General features: G+C 50.0%; 4 protein-coding genes across 4 annotated transcripts; 1 reads left to right on the top strand and 3 right to left on the bottom strand.

Annotated features, from left to right (window-relative positions):
* Positions 1-500: 500 nt before the first annotated feature.
* Positions 501-1382, top strand: NCU03456 (hypothetical protein). Its single transcript, XM_950954.2, has 2 exons — positions 501-960; positions 1091-1382. The coding sequence occupies exons 1-2, from the start codon at positions 526-528 to the stop codon at positions 1193-1195; spliced, it is 540 nt and encodes a 179-aa protein (XP_956047.2). The 5' UTR covers positions 501-525; the 3' UTR covers positions 1196-1382.
* Positions 1383-2939: 1557 nt separating this feature from the next.
* On the bottom strand, positions 2940-4805 carry NCU10684 (hypothetical protein). The gene is made up of 2 exons (XM_011395354.1): positions 4548-4805; positions 2940-4484 (listed from the first exon to the last, which is right to left on the bottom strand). Exon 2 carries the CDS (start codon positions 4450-4452, stop codon positions 3004-3006), a length of 1449 nt encoding a protein of 482 aa, XP_011393656.1. The 5' UTR covers positions 4453-4484; positions 4548-4805; the 3' UTR covers positions 2940-3003.
* Positions 4806-16823: 12018 nt separating this feature from the next.
* Positions 16824-17582, bottom strand: NCU16512 (hypothetical protein). Its single transcript, XM_011395370.1, has one exon. It carries the CDS (start codon positions 17356-17358, stop codon positions 16939-16941), a length of 420 nt encoding a protein of 139 aa, XP_011393672.1. The 5' UTR covers positions 17359-17582; the 3' UTR covers positions 16824-16938.
* Positions 17583-17873: 291 nt separating this feature from the next.
* On the bottom strand, positions 17874-18232 carry NCU03451 (hypothetical protein; the record flags this gene model as incomplete). The annotated part of the gene is made up of 2 exons (XM_951644.3): positions 17874-18027; positions 18132-18232. The coding sequence occupies 2 exons, from the start codon at positions 18230-18232 to the stop codon at positions 17874-17876; spliced, it is 255 nt and encodes an 84-aa protein (XP_956737.3).
* Positions 18233-18666: the final 434 nt, after the last annotated feature.

Raw genomic sequence — 18666 nt, forward strand, 5'->3', positions numbered from 1 at the left:
TTTCATGACTTGCCATTTCCTTGCCATTGTCGCAACTGATCCTTTCATCAACCCGTCTGCATCCCCAACATCGACGTTAGTGTTGGCTGTAGTCGCAAGCCACAATATAAAAGCGGCTCAAGATGACAAAAGTAACGCAAAAAAAAAGAGCGGGTAAACAAAACCGACAGGGCCGCAAACAACGGGTTGTCAACTTGACATTCTTGATGCCGTGTTTGTTAAGCGCCAAATATAGCAGTGAGTATATCGTCAAGTGAAGCAATACCGAAGTGGATAGACACTTCCATTTCAACACGGAATGAGTCGATGTTCGTGTTATGTCAGGCACCAGTATTAGATCCCTCGCAGGCAGGTCCGCCACGAAGGAAAGATTTAAATGCCAGCATCGCCACCTTCCTTCTCACTCTCTCGGCATCAGTCAATCTACTTTCTCTTCCACTTCCATATTAGTCACTCCATCAATTGCCTAATTCTACAGTTCCTCAAACACCCTCACATCCTCCAAACCTCCCTACCTACCTCAAAATGCACCTCTCCAACCTCCTCACCTCTCTTCTCGTAACCCTCGGCCTACACCTAGTAACTCTCACCTCCGCCGCCGCCCTGGACACCACTACTTCTACTTCCACATCCGATCTATCCAGCACCTATTCCGCGTCCCCATCTGCGTCCACATCCGCGTCCCCATCTGCGTCCCCATCTGCGTCCACATCCAAGTCCACCAGCACATCCCCATCCAACTCAACTGCCCCCCAAACCATCAAAGAATACATCAAAGACAAACTATCCCAGAACGCCGGGGCAAACGATAACTCCACCACGACATCCAACATCACATCCATCAAGCGCGTCCAAGGACATGGAATGACCATCGAAGTCCCCACGTGCTGTTGGAACGGATGCCGAACTTGTTCGTCCAAGGTCTGTGGGAAGGGCGCGAATGGGTGTAATGAGTGGCCTGTATGTGCAATAATTTCCCACCTTTTGGTCATTGAACTTCTACTTTCCACTCTTACTTTTTTGTTGGTTTGATGGGAGGGGAAGCAACGCTGCTTCGGGTTCAGGTTAATGGAAGCTAACGAGAAACTAGTACTACTCGTGCTGCGCGACGATCATCATTTGGGATATCGGAAGGGATGCGGTGCTGGATGCGTTTACTACTGCGGGAGAGACGGTTGAGTTTCGAGATGATTGAGAGAGGGGGCTCGAAGGAGGAGAGGGAAGAAGGGGACAGTGGTGGGTTGTTGGTGAGGATGGAGGTAGTTGAGGGAGGTACTGGGGATGAGGAGAAGGGGTTGTTGCGCTAGAGTCTCAAAGCTATTCGGTTTAATATGGCGGCTTATGCAGAGGATGTAAGTGAGAAATTCACTGGTATTCATATCATTCGAGGTGGAGAAGAGGGATTTTGGGTGCAGTGGCCGTTCATCTACCGACATGAACAGAGAATTTCTTAAAACTATTTGATGAACAATTGACGATAATATCTCGAAAACACTCGAGATTATCTTCGAAATAGGCACATGTGTCTTCTTCTCTTCATGCCTTAGTACCCCTTTTGAATTCCAGAAACCTTCAAACTCTTCAACTGTCATTCCAGCGAGCGAGTTTCTTCGCAACGCCCTCTCTTTACAACGCACAAAAACTCAGCAAATAAACGCATCCTGGTTCCCTTGACACAGAGAAACCTAAAGGCTTTGGAAAGGTAATGGTTACATTACAAGACCATTTTCGACAAAACAAAAACACCGACTATTGTGGAAATGCTATCGAGTGTCTTGAAGAAAGTACTTGGATGCAACCATCGTCGCCACCTTCGGAAACTGGTTCTCCAACCTCGCTCCACTCGATAGGTAGGTTCGAATATTAACGGCAGCAGGTCGAATGATCGAGTTCGGATAGATCATAACGCTGAGAATGGGAAACCCGATTGCCATAAGGGCCGGAGCCCAAGAGGAGGCCTGCTCGGAAGACTATCGCAGTAGTGGGTCTTGCGGGTTGCAAAGTGAAATTCTGGTCGAGATGGGTTTCGTCAATCAGATCTATAGGTACTCGATTGAAAACTTGCATGCATATGCACCACGGACGGCCCTGCGAAGTGGTGGAAGTGATGGTGAAAAAAAAAGTTAAAGACACAGGAAATTTTGAGAAAAAAAAAGAAAGGAAAAAGAAAAAAAGAAGAAGAAAGAAGAAAAAAAAAAGAAGCCAGAAGGTACCTAATACGATGTGAACAGCGTTGATTGAAGATGAGCATAAGCTATGAGGCAGAAAAGTCATGGTGCAAGCAACTTTTCTCTTCATCCAGGTCCTTCTTTTACTTTACCAGATCGGTCGGTCCGCCGCCCCGGTGAATTTTAGCAGTCAACTTGCAAACACACATGAACCTCGTAAGGTCCTTGAGTATCTCCGCCTCTTCGATTTTCTTGAGCTGCGGGCTGTCTATGTGCCTAATCTAAGCTGTATAGCCCAAAAGGTAGGTACGAAAGTCTTTTGTCCGATTTGTAATCGCCAGCTACAAGGCACTGGTACGAGGGATGAAATCCAAGGGTTCAAAGAAATGAGTCGAGTGCACGTGTGGCGGTACTTACTCTCAGCGGCCTCACCACGGAGTGCCAGCCTGGGTTCGTGGTCTCTGGGAAAAGGCGGGAACCGGGCAATTCGACCGCACTACTAGTAATCACCATTGTTCACGAGGATTCCGTTGTGGCCATACCGTGTAAATAGAGAACAGGTAGGTTAGAAGTGCGTCACCAAAATCTGCAATTTACTTCCCATGCGTGGAGTGTACTTCATTTGTCAACTAACAGTGTTCGCTCCTCCAATAATTACGAATTCTTTGCAGTGTCTGTTTCAACTAATTCCCATGCGCTAGTCTCATCAAAGACCCAAATTGATAATTGCTTCAAACACGGCAATGATAGAGAGTGTGGTATCAATGTAAAGTGAAAGACGGCTGAAGATATTACTGCCCGAGCAGTTAAGTACAAGGGGGTATGACTCCTGGCCTCAAAATCTAACGGTGATTGTTCTAAGTGGGTAGATTTCGCCAACCCATACCCGATCAACATAAAACCGGTACACGACAATGTCGAGTTTTTTCAGTGAGGAAGGAAAGGAGGTCTCAATCAGCGCGAGGGCTTCTTGAGCTGTGTTTGGTGAAGGGAGACTCTCTGGAGGTGTGTTTTCATTAATGGCACCGGGATCTACCTGGGACGTGAGAAAATGGAAGGGCAGCTTGAGATATGCCAACTTTTTGAGTTCTGGTAAGCAAGATAACGTCTTGGTAGGCCCAAAGCGGGTGATATGTCTCAGGTCTTTGTCGTTTCTGGAGGCATGATGAAGCCGAATTCCGCGGTAGCCATCAAAGACCAACTCCTCTAGCGTGTCTTTGTGCCTTAAGAGAATGGAGTTCCAGTTGTCTTGAGGGGGAGGCGTAGGCCCAGAAGGCTCATATATGCGAAACGCCTCATCAAAGCCTTTGAAAAGCCGAAGTGAAGTGAGCTGTTCCACACTATCCAGCCATTCATAAACAGAGTCTAGTTGCATCGGAGAGACGTAAAGGTGGTGATCATTCCTCCAGTTTGATACACCCAAAAGCGTGATGTACTTGATGGTTGGAATGCATGACATCCAGCTATCATATTCGAGGATTTCAGAATCGCGGCGTCTGTCGTGTCTTGGGAAGGTTTGCGTGCGCAGACTGAGAGTTTGAAAGGCTGGGCGGCCGCCCTCAAGAAAGCGTCCGCTATATGTCATTTCCTCCCCATACACGAAGGGTGGATCGCAGAAACTCGAGACAGCACGCAGGTGCAGCGCGCTAAGCATTGGAGAAAGGTGAACAACACTCCACAAGGCCGAATTCAAGATTTCTCGGAAGCGATAGACGTGGTCGGTGTGGTTCGTGGTAGCCAGTAATGGCGGTTGGAGCACATGCTTGAGGAGACTGATACGAAGTAACGTGGTGTTTGGAAGGTCGTCCACAATGGGCGTGAACAGGATATCGCCCAAGTTATTAATGAAATGGGCCAAAGTGACCATGCCAGAAATATCCTCCCAGACGAAGGACGGTCCCATATAGAATGTAGCGCATTCGTGTGAGAATATTGGTATCAGGCATCGAATGAATTTTCTGTTTCTGGGGAAAAGAATCAGACTTCTGAGCAACGTCATGAGGCACCGAGCACTGCTTATCGGAATCACAGCGAATAATGCACGCTGTGCTGAGAGAGACCAGTCCTTGGAAACGAGTGACAGAGCTCGCAGACGCTTTTGAATTATGCGGCAGTCGGGGGGTCGGTCCAGTGTGGTCCAAGAGAAGGTCTGAGGATCATCTTCTGGAAGGCTGCTGTAGTGCAGAGCCGAGTGCAGTACTGAAGCCACGTGCCCACATATCCGATCTCTTAGCTCCGCCGGAAGCTTCCCGATGGGCGAGGGCCTGTCACCGTGGGTCGTCATTGGGAGACTGGAGGGGCAAAGCAGGTGAGTACCTGAGAACGAAGAAAGTCAGATGAGAAGTTACAGGCGAGTGTCACTGCAAGGGCGGAACTGACCCGGAAGAGGACTTGTGTTTATACTACCTCCTTTGCTCGTGGGGTAGACGGCGTGGAAGCGCGGAACGGTATACGGAAATGTAGAAGCTCCACAGATAGAGATTGTCCGGCTTGATGCCCTGCGACGCTTTGGTTATTTACCGCGGCGAGCGGCGGGATCACGTAAAGCATAGGATATCCAAGGAAAACTGTTATAGCGCGGGTATGATAAGATGTGTTGTACGTGGTCAAGAAGGGCGATATGATGATGGAGAGGAGAACAGGTCCTCACCTCACTACAAGTATGGAGGTGAAAGTACGCAAATGCAGGTGGGTGCCTGAGACGTTCCTCCCCGACAAACACTCTTCGGGCGTATTCGGTACCTAACGCGTTAATGAAGTTGAGGGATATTTACCTCGAATTGCAGTATTCGTATCGCAGTAAGCATACTGCTACCTACCTACCTATACAGCTTTCGTAGAGCGTGCTTACCTATCTTGATGCAAATTGCTACCTACCCTAAACTACCTCTAGGTACAACCACCTGCACTTTGTCTAGATCTTCAATCTAACCAATCAGAGGGCCAGAATCTACCTAAGGAATGCTTACTACGTTTTCTTACCGCCGGACTGCTCAAAATTGAGCAGTACCGCACTCAGAACTATCTCTCCAACCTCGTATAGTATTTCATCAGCTATAAATACAGGCGGTCGCCATCGTGATCAGCTGGGTACATATACCGTGTATAACTAATGCAGTAAAGACGGCCGTCGTAAGGAGTCTTTTCATGCCTTGATGCTACCTTGAACATTGCATCGAGTGAATAAGCATCGAGGTAAGCCTTACCCGACGACAGGAACCACCCTAAGTACGAAAAAGCCGAGTCCTTGGTACCAAAATGTCGGTCAGTAGCTAACATTTCGAACAAATTGTCGATACATGTACACACATACTACACACTCAACGCCTGTGGCATGAGCAGGTGCTCTGGAGAAAACCAAACGGACAAGCCATAAGGAAAGGCCAGAACGGCATCAACTGGCCGGGGATGCGGGATGAAAGAGCAACGAAACCACCGACAAATTACCTATATTGAAAACCATTCACCATTCCTCATCGGGTTTGCCTGCGTGCTCCTATCCTCTCGCAACATAACCTTCAGCAGCCACTACCTCTCGCAAGCCGGACCGGACCGGACCGGACCGAACCAAACACCCCGTCTTGCACGGGGCGCAACTTCCGTAACCCAACGTCATCCGTCACCCGTAAGGTACCGCAAAAGCCGGGGCGCACTGGCTGCATCCAGGTGCATCCTTCTCTCCATCTTCCATCCACCGGTTTCCTTACTCCATCTATTTCGTGCCATGCCATGTGATGCCGATCCAGAGACACCGCAGAAACAAAGAAAAACGGATGAGAAATACAGTGCGCCCCTCCTTCCACCGTTTTCATTCCACCCCCTTCCATCAATTCTCCATGTACCTATTACTTCCACTTCCACTTCCACTTCTTCTTCTTCTTTTGTGGCCCCTTCTTGCTGGGTAATCACCAGGGGTCTCCTCCGTTTCTTTGCTTCCCAGGGGTAGGTACCTATTTCCACTTTACTTTCCTCAGACTAGGTAGGGGACCAGGGGACCAGGGAGGGGACCATGAAACTACTAAGGCGGACCTAAACCACCGACCTAGGACGACGACCCCATCAACCTTTTTTTTTTTTTTTTTTTTTTTTTGCCATCGTGACCTAGTCAACTTCCCAAAATAAGCGAGGATACTGGATCCATTCATCTACCTACCTAGTTAGCAAAGCACCAAACGGAGGTCCGATCCGCTAGTAGGTCGGTCAATAGGCGAGGAAATAGGCGAGGGGTGTTAGGCGACCTATGTAAATGATCGCCTTTTCAATTTCTTGGTTCGCTTCTTTCACTTTCTAGTAATAACCTAACTAAAAATGGAATTGATGAAATAAGTAGAGAAAGAGAAAAAAAAAAAAACGTGGTAATCAACTAGGTAGCGAAAGATCCGGGTCCCAGTGATTTGGGACGAACCAGGACGCCGGTAACGGCCGGATCGATGCAGTGGGTTATTACCTTTTTAGATCGAAAGGGGGTGGGGGATATCAATGGGACGGGCTGGATGGGCTCCAGCAGCATGAACCGGAAAAACTCCCGGGTTATTGGGCGGTATACCTCTACTGAACGAGTCATCCCATGTGGTGAAGCAGGGGATTGTTTATGGGCATGGGGATTAGTGATGCTAACGACAGGTACCTAGCTTCAGGGGACCTGAGACTGAGAAACCAACACAAGTTCTAGTAAGGGGATGAACGTCAAGCAAGCCGTGGGGAAGGCAGATGTTGAGTACAGTGTCCTCTAGGGTGTGTTCAACTTGGGTGAAACTTGAGAGAAGGATCCCAGCTCCAACAGCTGCGTCGTTGGTCGTCCCATGTCTTACTACAATTCTCGATGCTTGAAAGATCGAGCCAAGGTACAACTGCCCTAGATCCAACTGCAAGAACATAGAGGTAGCGTCCCCAAAACCAGGACAGCCATGACAGCTTCCAAGCCCTATCTCAGTAGGTCAGGTAGCCCGGTCCAGCTACGGTCCCCGATTCCAGCTGCAGTTTCCAACTGCACATCTGCTTCAGTACCCGACGGAAGATAGGTACCTAACCCGACAGAACGGACATCAGAACATCCATTTCCCAAGATAGAGCATGCAAGGAGAACCCCGAACGAGCCAGGCGGACAAAGGGGGGAGGGGGACTCGAACGAGACTAATCGGCGAATCCGTGGATCCCCCCCCCCCCCCTCCAAGTGCCCATCCACTCCGTTTTCCCCAGACATTGTAGATATTACCTAGTCTAATGGGAAGAAGAAGAAGAAAAAAACTAAATATGTTGGTTATTAGTGAGGCCTGCTTCACTTCAATGACCTCCGTTTTCGATACCTTACATGTACCTACCAATCTAGGTAGTCTTGAAAAATTCCCCCCCCCCCCCCAAGACCCAAGAACTCGAAAAGGGTTCCATTGATCTGTCACAGGGTCAAGTCTGGTCCTCATAATCCTCAGTGCCATGCATGCATGTTGTCCCATGTGACTTCCATGCGAAGTTTTCCCATGTGACGTCCCATGTTTCTTGTCACTCGCTCGTCTCGCTCGCTCGTCAATAAAGCGAAAAGTCGCCGAGTTAAAGCCTACGACTAGGTACCTAGACTAGGTGTATATGAAGCGACCGAATGACGGCCGGACCGACCGACCGAGCGAGCGAGCGAGCGACTGCCCTGACTAGACTAGCATGGTATATTGACAAGACATCAATCATTAGGGGTAGCTAGGGTCCGTCCTCTCTACACAGTAGGTAGGTAGCTGGGATTTGTAGTATGCATAGGTAGGTAGCAAGGAAACGGAACTTGGTTGCTAATGCATAGTATACCTGGTGTACTGGTCTACTGACTAATTCCCTTTTCATACTAGATGCCTTTCAGCACAGGAACAAGGGGGGGGGGAGGGAGGTGAAATTCCGGGGATGTGGAAACTCTGTTTCTTTCCTTTTTGTGACAACGATCATGGCATGGCATGGCATGGTGGTTGGTCTTAGTGTACTTGATCCCGTGGGTGCTGGTGGTGAGCAAGGTGCCTGGTTTGAACAAGGGGAAGGAAGGAAGGAAGGGGGAAAACGTGTCTGGTATGTATGTAGATGCGATTATGGTGTATGTGGGTACCTTGAAGCCTCGTGGTGTGTGTTTTTTTGGGGGTGGGTTTGACCTGGGACTACACTATTCTTTCCCATAAAGGGGAAAAAGGAAAGAGGAGGAAAAGGGGAGGGGGGGGGGTTCGTGACGAATGGGAAAGTTGGAATTGGTCCAACTGGTAAAATTGATCGACAATGATGTTCGATTAGTTTGGAAATAGCTTGCGATTTTGGGATCCAGGAATGAGGTTCAAGCAAGGGGAAATTGCTTAGCGAGGGCGCACGTGGTTTTTCGAGGTGATCGCCGTTTCAACGATTGGGACCATGGATGGGGGGACCTGAATTAAACCGTTTATAGCAGCGTTAGATAGTTCTATGAGGTGTTGTAGATCCGTATGTTGTAGCGAGGGTTTTTTTTGGGCGAGGGACCAACCTGACTGCTGAGCCTGAGTTTCTCCGTCCCACCCGGACCCCGGGTCCGTTATTGCTGTCCGCCCGGGCCCCCGGTACCCCCCGGCACCCTCCCCTGAGGGCTCGTTCAGTTCCATCCATTCGGTTCCGACGGCGTATTTTTGACAGGGACCCCCAATAACGTTTGAGTTTCGACGATGACGAGGTCGACAATGATGACGACGGAGACAGCGAGGTTGCATTCAGCAGCACCTTGATGTGAATCAACTGTTTGGGGGTCAATTTGTTCGTTTTGAGCCCTTGACCAACAAAGGTCTCGGTAACTCCGCCTTGGGTTCCCCTTTTGCTTTTTTTGTTTTGTGTGTCGATTTGTTTCAAAAACGTGTTTTCAGCGACCGTTATCACTCACCACTGCAGTGAATCACGACCCCTGGAAACCCCCTGAATAAAAGGGAAAAACAAAACAAGCAACGACCACGACACACAATTACAACGGCACGATTTACCATGTAGAAAGAATTGAACTGATATGTCAATACATCTTATTATGGTTCCAAGGAGCGTATCAGATAGCTATCAAACATCATTTTTACCCCCCATCCTGCAAAAGCAAAGAACTGAAAAACGTGGGAGTGAAATGCAAGGATTAATCGTGATCTGGTGCCGCACATGGTGTGGTACCAAGGTGCTGTATCAAATGGTTGTAGCGGATCCCCATTTCAACGTTTTGGCGCCTTTTTTTTTGGGAGGGGGTTTTTGGGGGACATTACCTACCAACTGAATGAGAAAAGAGAGGCCCACACTTTTTTGGCACCGTATCAATCAATATCCGGACAAAATGGAACCAGGAAAACAAAAATGGTCGGGAAATTACCTCCCGACTGGAGAGAATAAAGAAACGTCAGTTTGTCAGAAATTCCACCCAACTCCGTTCTCTTCTCTTTTTCCCACTATCAACAGTAAGGATTGAAGGTAGCCTAGGTAGCTTCAGCCCTTCCAGGAAGAAACCTCCGTTTTTCTCCATCCCGGGCAGACTTTCAGCTTGAAAGAGGGCTAGATACTGTAGCAGGAATAGTAGTAGTAGCAAGGGGGCCTTGAACATTTTCATTGTTTTCAGGGTCCTTTCTCCTGCTAGACGTCTGTCTTGCAGCGAATTGGGTTCCAAAACGGCGAACCTACAGGGACTAACAACTCCATGCCGTGCCATGCCATGCCATGCTATGTCATGCCACGAGTTCCGCGCCGCCGGCGCCGCCGCGATGGTGCCCTCGTGGGTTGGTGCAGTGGAGCTGCTTCTTTCCCATCAATAATAATGCCCGGAGTTTCGAAATTCAGGGCGAGACGTAACGGAAGGGTGAATCAGGGGGGGCTGAGTGGACCTTCTGGAAGCCTGAATGGAACAACGGAAGAGGTTCGCCCACTTTCCCACTTTCGCCCAGAATAGTAATCGGGTGGAATTGGATGGCAAAAAATGGCCCTGTCACCGGCCGGCCCGCCGTCCCAGCTGTCTGTCTGTCTGTCTGTCTGTCTGTCATAAGGCTTGCTGCAGCCTCGATATGTATGTAGGAATGAATGGATCATGCATGCACCGGGATGGCATCTTGTGGCTGCCACCGCGGATGCGAGCCTTTTGTTTCCGAAAGTGAGGTATGGTGTGAAGACTGTCACTAGAGTAGTAACCGTCCGATAACGACCCATGAAGTCTAACTACTGCACCGTCGAGACTGCCGACAGCAGCTCATCCTCATCATCACCACCACTACCACCATCACCACATTACTAACCACGATGGAACCACAAAGGAAACATCTTCTCTCGCTTCAAACACCGTCAGAACAAGGAATCGTCACTGTTTTCGACGACGATAATGGCAAGGATGACCTTTTTAGCAAAGACCACGCATGGAAGGCCCGTCCTGGCTTGAGCCTGGCAGCTGCAGCAATTTGGGCCATGGGATCCGAGCGACTGGTAACTTGGGGAACTTGTGCCTTGATTGGGCGAACAACCAGATGACAGCTTTCAGAGTACATCAGCTCAGGGACCGGAAGTGGTCCGCGGGGGGGTTCATGTACCGGGGCACATAACTTGCGAGTGCTTGCGAGTGCTTGCGAGTGCGGAATTTGGGAGCCCTCAAACGGAAACCAGGGCGAAAGTGCCGGATGGTCCCCGGTCCCCCCTCCCCCCCCCTGGTACCAGTTTGCACAGTATTTTTGGGGGGCGGTAGTGGATAATGTCCCAGGGGGGCAGCATTGAGGATTTGCAACCAACCCCCAGCGCTATCTTGTCGATCCGTGAATGGAAATCGATTTGTGTCTAGCCCGGACTAGCGAGCATGGAAGGCTTCCCACTTGATACCGACTGTATGGCTGAGAGATGCTAGACCATACCAGGTCTTGTTTAGGCCTGTCTCGCGCGTGTCCAGCAGCTCATGCTAAAGAGATTCAACCCCCAGGGCTCTGAACCTGGTCTTGCGTGGCCCCCGTGGGCGACAAAGACAGACTGAAGTTAAAGAAATCTCCCAAAATGGAAAACCCCCACACCACATCACTTGCCAAGTGCGATCGGAGTTCGTTTCGGGGGAAATTATCAAGAAGCTGGGGAAACACATGCCCTCTAGTGATGATGACCGTCTCTTTGGGATCAGAAGGGACGGGATTGACCTTGGATTGAATATTTCCATGCGGGCTGACAAGGTTGTGGTTTCTTGATTTAGCCTCTCGCTCTGTGTAGCGTAGTCCGGGGAAGAGGTGGGATGGTTGAAGCTGGATCGGGAATCCGGGTAAGGGCCGGGTGAGCAGCCGGATGGCAACCGGGAACTTGCCTGGAATTACGAAGACAGGATTCTCGTGACTTTGCGGCATGGAATAGGCGGGCGGATGAGGAAAGCTACTTACCCATCCATCCACCATCAGGGCATCACCATGTTGATACCGTGGTGAGACGGAACTTGAAAAGCTGCATGGAACACAGTACCATAGAGTGAGGGAAGAAGGGCCCGCGGAGGACCCCCACTCCGTAAGACGGGCCTCGACGGGATCTACCGCCCCGGAACCTTTTTTTCTCTCTCTTTCTGATGCTGCTCTGGTCCTGGAGCACAAGGTCAAAGGAGGCGTGCCCCTGGCTAATGGCATGGCTGGACAGAATAAGAAAGAAGAAAGGCGAATGGAGAAAGGTGATTGGATGGTTTTTTTGCAGCTCCGCAGTTTGGTGATACACTACCTGGATACTTACTTCTACTGAGCTACTTACACAAAACGGAGCATGATGATGACACCGCAGGACTCAAGAGTGCTCAAAGTTCAGGTGCTGTAACGGTGTATCCGCCTTCTACCATAGTGTACGGCAACTTTGTGTTGCTGCCTGTGGCGCTCTGCGCTTCGACTGCATCTACTTGAAGATGAGTGATGACTGTAACGTTATCGACGAGGCTGTGCACGACTCCCGTCTCGATATTCCTAAGCTCCGGACATCCGATTCGTGTTGTCTCGGATGCGGGAATCGAGTTGGATGTCAAATGGGACGGCGGTAGCGGCCCAGTGACAGTAACAGCGATCCGGGAGAATCCCAAAGAAGGGGGGACGGGATGATTATAATTACTCCTGTTTGTCGTGTGGTGGTGTTACGTTCAGTCGGTCGGTACCTGACAATCCTGATAGTCCTGACGGAGCTGGCGAGGGACGGAGTCATCCAGCATCTTGTCTACCCACGCCTGTCGTCATTCCACCCTACCTACACATGGGCGCTACGTCGGTTGGTAGTAGTCATCGTAGGCAGCTTCGTGAGGTTTCGCCGAGATTACCAATGGAGGCCATATTGGCGATATTGACGACGGGATAGGCCAGACTGATGACAGACAGCATCGCGATGATTCCCGACGACTAATAACGATGATGATGATGATGATGATGATGATGATGATGATGATGACGATGATGTAACGGGATATGGAGGTGACTCGAATTCGCAGCAAAAGTGGTAAGCGAGTCAGGGTCGCTAGAGGTAATGTGAGGCTTACTAGAGGTAGAGGTATGTGAGTGCTGCCTGCCGACGACCTGCCAGCCACATCGTGCCTTGCATAGACTGTCGTTGATCTATAAGCGGATTGATCTGAAACAATTAAAGCGATCCGAGAAGACAAGCCAGCCCAGTGACAGCTGGTGGAGGGTGTGCGCGCGCGCCGACGGGGATCCCGTGTGACGACGATGGTGGTGGTGACTTCATCGGCTCGGGCAAGTTTGGTGGTTGTGGTGGGGTTGTCAAAGTTGTAATTACAGCGGGGGATGAAGCTCCATTTTCAGAATGAGAAATTGGGGGAAAATAGGACGAACTGTGTTTTCTGACGAATGAAAAGGATGCAAAATGCGACCTGACCAGGTCCTACCACCTGGGGGGAAATGGATGCAAAATTGAAAGTGGAGCCGTCTCAGCTGGGTTCCCCGATTTAACCCCAATTCCCGTCAGGTCCCGCTCAAGCCTCACCACACCACTCTGGGCAATCAAGACGCGCCCCTCAATTATCAGCCACTAACCTCAACTGCATCATGCCACACCCAGAACCTCTACCCCTTTGGATTCACTACCTACGAATGGGACCCAATGAGATGATGTGAAACCTTCGTGATGGCTGGTGCAGTGATATGGTGCCTCCCGGGGAATTCATCTCTCAGCTCCCCGCCTCATCAGGCCCGTCAGGCGTCAGGCGTCAGGCGGCCGGCCCGTGTCCAAAGAAAGCAGTGGGATCGATGAGGTGACCCAGAGATATGGTTCAGCGCGGATTACACAACGTCGGCGACGTCGGGTGCAATCACCGCCAATGATCCCTTCTTGCGACGTTTTCCATGTCCCCTTTTGTCGATTGTTCTTTTTTTTTTTCATTCCCCGGACGACATACATCGATACGTACGATATGAGGCTTGTAATGTATGGTAGTGTACATGGCTTGGTGATCATGCTGACTGGCCGAACAGAAGCGGCTTAGATTGTTTCGGTCTATCACTGTGACCAAGTTGATATTCTCTCCGTCATTGTCAGGGGTTGCAGTGAGGTATCACCCTCTTTTGGGAATATTTCTTGGTGATTTGGAACCACCACTCCTCCTGCACCGCGGCCATTCCCGGTTCACACCATCCATTGCATCAGTCAGCGGGCAGCTACACAGCTCGCCTTGCTTTCACCACACCCAAAACGTCGCAAGAGGTCCCCAAATTGAGGCCCTTTTTTGAGATTTGACAAGGCGCGCCCGATCCGACCCAGGACTGCGGACCTGGGCCTGCGAGAAGGGATGTTCCCGGGATCGGACTGATACGCCCAGACGCCGTATGGGGGCATCACATCTCGGACATATCTTTCTCCAGCTTCACGTCCTCGTGAACCTAGTGTAGCAACCTCCATTTCTCCACTGGATATTGTGCATACTGTGGCGCATAGCGCATAGCCAAGCATTGTTAATTTGGGCTTGAGAATCCTGTGAGGAGGCTTTGACAGCTTGGTTGTCGACATTGACTTGAACCCCCTTATCCGATCCTGAATCTGACCCGGGGGATTCGTAACGGAACGCAACAGCCGCCCCCGGAGCCTCAAACCCTCGGAGTTGAGAGTCTTTGATACGTACGACGGCAATGCCCGAACACATCTCTCCCCGGGTCTGGCATTGACTTTGACACTGAATGTGTAGATGGCACACCTCAGCTACTCCTTGCCCTGGCATTACACTACACTAGCCCCGCATTCAGTCGACGAGCTAAATGCGCTCCAGCACGCAGTGTAAAGCCTTGATAGGCCCGGGGAATGGACGGAATGAACGGAACTGGGGCGGAATGAATTCATGGTGTTTTTTGAATCACGAGGACATTGTCGAATGGTAGGCAACGTCTTGAGACTAGCAGCAGCAGCAGCAGCAGCAGTTAGCCGGGGCAGACCAGCCAGCAGCGACCTGAGACGACCAAAGACTCTGCACCATGCTCCATTTGCTCCAAGACCAGGTCGAAAAAAGTCTAGGCTGGCCTTTAGAGCATGCATTAGCGGGCTCCATAATCCTTTGGAGGTTTTGTTTGGTCTCATCCCGCTGTTTTTCTTGTCTGAGAGTACGTCTGTCTGTTGTCGGTTATCGGTTACGACTGATGCCATCTGACGATGATCCGATGGATGGCATGGCATGTTATTCGTGTTGGTATCGAGCCTGGTCAATTCATCGTCATTACCTTTTCTTCTTCTTTTTTTTTTTCTTCTCCATCGTCCTGGGAAGCCCTGCCCCGGGTGGCTAGGCATGGACACTAGGTGGACAACAATAGACGACCGGGTGTTACCCGACGGGAGATCCTGCTCAAAGTCGTGGGGCTTTTTCGTGGTCGCCGAATGACAATGACAACGGGATATCGTGGACTCGGGCTCCGGTCGCCGGTTCCAGGCCGGGCAATGGGTGATGGCTGGCTTTTCATGTCGTGAAGCTCAACTTGGGCATATGATCTGCGCCCTCGTTTTAACGTAGGGGTCAATCTGAGGCTTCAGTTGCTGTCACTGCTCTTGCGTAGCAACCATAGAGGTTCTTGCGAGCTGGACGGACAGCTGGATCGGAGTTCTGAGTGGTGGGTGGGGGTCCACATGGTGTCGTTTCGTTCAATTCGGGGTTCGGGAATGGCTGCACCCGACTGCACTGCACTGATGGGCGATGCAGGCACAAAGCACGGAGCACAGAAAGCACAGGGCATTTGGTGGTGTCAGTCACGTCTTACCAGGTAGGCAGGTACACACTACACTACAGAGAGGTAACAGCACTGGGCAACGGTTCAAGCTCCCCTCACGCACAGACCTTTTGTTCGAACGGGCCATCCCACGGCAATCCTCTGATCGCTGGTTGTGTTAACGTCGGGTCGGCGTTCCTGACTTGGTTGACATTGCAGGAGTCAAATCAAGCAAGCAAGCAAACAAACAAACGACCGGATAACTTTGTCCATCAATCAATCAATCAATCAATCAAGGTAGCGCATCCGTCCGTCCACCCGTTCCGGGCCGCAGCGAACATTAAAGATCGAACGGGCCTTACCTACCGTATACCTTACTGTACCTTTCCATATGACCTAACGACATGGGATGATGGAAGCTCAGGTACCGTACCGCGCCCCGTGCCTGTGGTTGAGAGGTAGGTAGGTACGTAGGTCGTTACGACAGCCGACGACGACGACGACGACCGGCCCGGCTACCGGCCCGCCAGCAGCAGCACCTGCCCTGGCTGGCTGGCACCTATGTACACTACCTTCGTTAGAATACCTACGCTACCCCGGAATTAGCTCCGCTGATAGTGTGGTTCGCTGTAATTTAATCTCCATCCTCTTTGTTCGCGCGGGTCGGGCGCAACGCTTCAATTTTAGTAAAAACGGTTCGATTCTCAATAAAACTGAATGAACAAACGAACGAACGAACGGGTCCCGGAAAGTCCGTCCGCTCGCTTGCTGCCATTCTTAGAGAAGCGAGAAATCACAGACAGCTTTTTTGAAATGTGTGTGTGTGTGTGTGTGTCTCTGTGTGCGTGTGGGTGGTGGGTGTTCGTTTTGAAAGAAAGGAAAAAAAAAAAAAAAGTGATAATGAGTGATGCATGGTTAAGTAAGTTCCCGCGTTTTGGGCTTGACATATGCTGCCACGTATGTAACATACATAGGTGCACCCACGCACCCACGCACGCACGTCAACAAAGAAGGGGGAGAGAAAAGAAAAAAAAAAAGAAAAGAAAAAAAAGGGAAGAAAATAGTGATAGATGCAAGTTGCAAGTGTCAATAACTGCGCGGCAGGCAGTCGTGATTCAGACCCGCCACACACACACACACACACACACACACACACACACACACACAATGCAATAATAGGTTGGTAGGTAGGTAGATTTCATGTAGATTCGTTCGTTCGCGTGAGTGTCATTATCTTTGAATGAGACAAACAGATCGGGAACGTGCATTCTCGAGGTCGCCCTTCACACCTTCTCCTTCTCCGTCCCCGTCCCCGTCGCCCAAGCCTTTGCCACAGTCAACAAGGTGCATTTTCTTTTTTCTTTTTTTCCCTTTTTCTTTGCTTTCGTATATCGAACGTAGGACAAGCTTATCCGGATGTGCTCAAGTGCGGCTGAAAATATTCACAGCGGGCAAAAAGTCCATGTTGATTGTTGTGAGAGAGAAATCTCAAATATTCCATTTGCTGTGGTATGATGTATAGACCAAGCTTGTTCTTTCGCTAATCTATATAACTACTTTAATTATCCATCCTCCGACTGTTTCTTTATACATGAGTGAGATCCGATATAAGGGGTGCAGGGAGGGGATTAACTAAACAAAAGACGAGAGGGGGTATCTTGTATAACCTGGATCCAGCCAAGCGAACACTGACTGCCCTTTTCATGGCTGGAGATACCAAGGGAAACTGATGCCCCAAAATGTGTATCCTCCAAAATAATGCCAGATGGTGTACAGTGGTGATGTGACGATGATGATGGTGTGATGTGACATGAAAAGGAAATAGGGGCCATGATGCGCTGTGCGGGTGATGATGGCTGTCTCCGCGAGGAGATCCATCCCGATGTGGTAGTACATCCCATAACAAGGTGGGAAAATACAAGAAAATACAGAAAGTCTAGATGCAATGAAAAGCAGTTTTCCCCAGCCACCCAAGTCTTTTTCCCAATCCAACCCAGGACAAAAGAGAAAAGAAAAACCAAAATGCTGTAGTGTCGGCCGCCCATCATTCATGGTTGGCATGCCCATCCCTGAGCCCATGCTCAAGTGCCGTTCCCGCTGTGGCGATTCGGCAAATTATGAGATCGGATCGTGTTCCGGCTGGGTTTGGGAGGGCGTGATCAAGTTGGTGGTCGAATGTGTTCGGGAGAGAAGCTGGTAGGTTGCGCGCTGCTTCTTTCCGTCGCGATCCGCGCAAAACAGGTTTGGTGTGAAAAATGACAAGTGACCACCCCAAGAGCGACTCGAGTATTGCTCCATTAAAGCCCAACAAAAAGAAAAATGCAACCAAGCCCCTCTCTATGTGTAAACGCCGTGCACCAGGTGTAAAAAGCAAAACTCAATGTGAAAAGGTAGAGTCAGCCGCCCGGAATGAACCACCCGCTTGTTGTTGTCTTGTTGTCCTCCATATTATTAAAAGGCGTACTCCGAATAAGAATTAATCGCCCGAGAATGAGATCGCAGAGGTTGTTGACTAAAATGTGGTAGAGGTCGATAAAAGAGGGCGGGGCGAGATTAAAACCGATTATAGTATAGTAGTCGAAAAGAGAAGTCGCAAAAACGAAGAGGTGCATGGTCCTGCTGGTTCAAGATCGCCGCCATGTTTTGGTTGTTGATTGTCGTCCCAATGTCGATTCAGGAATGAGAACATGGCCAAAATGTCGAGCGCCGCTGTTTCGCTGCATTCCGCACGGTATCTTGTCGTGACAATGATCCGCGCTGCAGTGAATCAAGGGATGAACAGGCACGCATCAGGTCCCGATAATGATCGAGAGCCCTTTACCTCCGGCTGGGCTTGGGCGGCTGTGGGGGCTTGGGGACACCGGTGGTATCGTAGGCGCCACGGCCGAAGTTGAAGACAGACTGAGACTCCCTGGTGATCATTTTGGCGGTTCTGAAGGTTGTATTAAAAACGTCGCAAGAGCTGTAGCACCGTGAAGACACCTTGGTTAGCTATGTGTCCGACCCGGCATCCGGAGTGCTGCGCGTTATGACTCACAATTGAGACGCCAAAGTGTAATCGGCGAGAATTAGGATTCGATAAAGTGTCGTCAACAAGTGCGTAAGCTTTGTGTTTTTGTTGTGTTGATGGTTGTTGTTGTTGTGGTGGTGGTGGTGGTGGTGGTGTTGTTCGGTATGCTTCCCGTTTCGGAAGTCTTTCGTGATATTCGAAATAGGAAAGGAACTCTTTGGAGCTGGCAGTCGTGCAGTAGTGTGGATCTCAAGTAGACAAGTAAGGCAGTATTAAACCTGTTGTTTATTCACAACACAGGAGAAAAATTAGGATCCGAAGATGGTTGAGAAGCTGTGATGGGGAT

Source organism: Neurospora crassa, linkage group II (genome assembly GCF_000182925.2).
Source record: "Neurospora crassa OR74A linkage group II, whole genome shotgun sequence".
Classification (NCBI taxonomy): Eukaryota; Fungi; Ascomycota; class Sordariomycetes; order Sordariales; family Sordariaceae; genus Neurospora; species Neurospora crassa.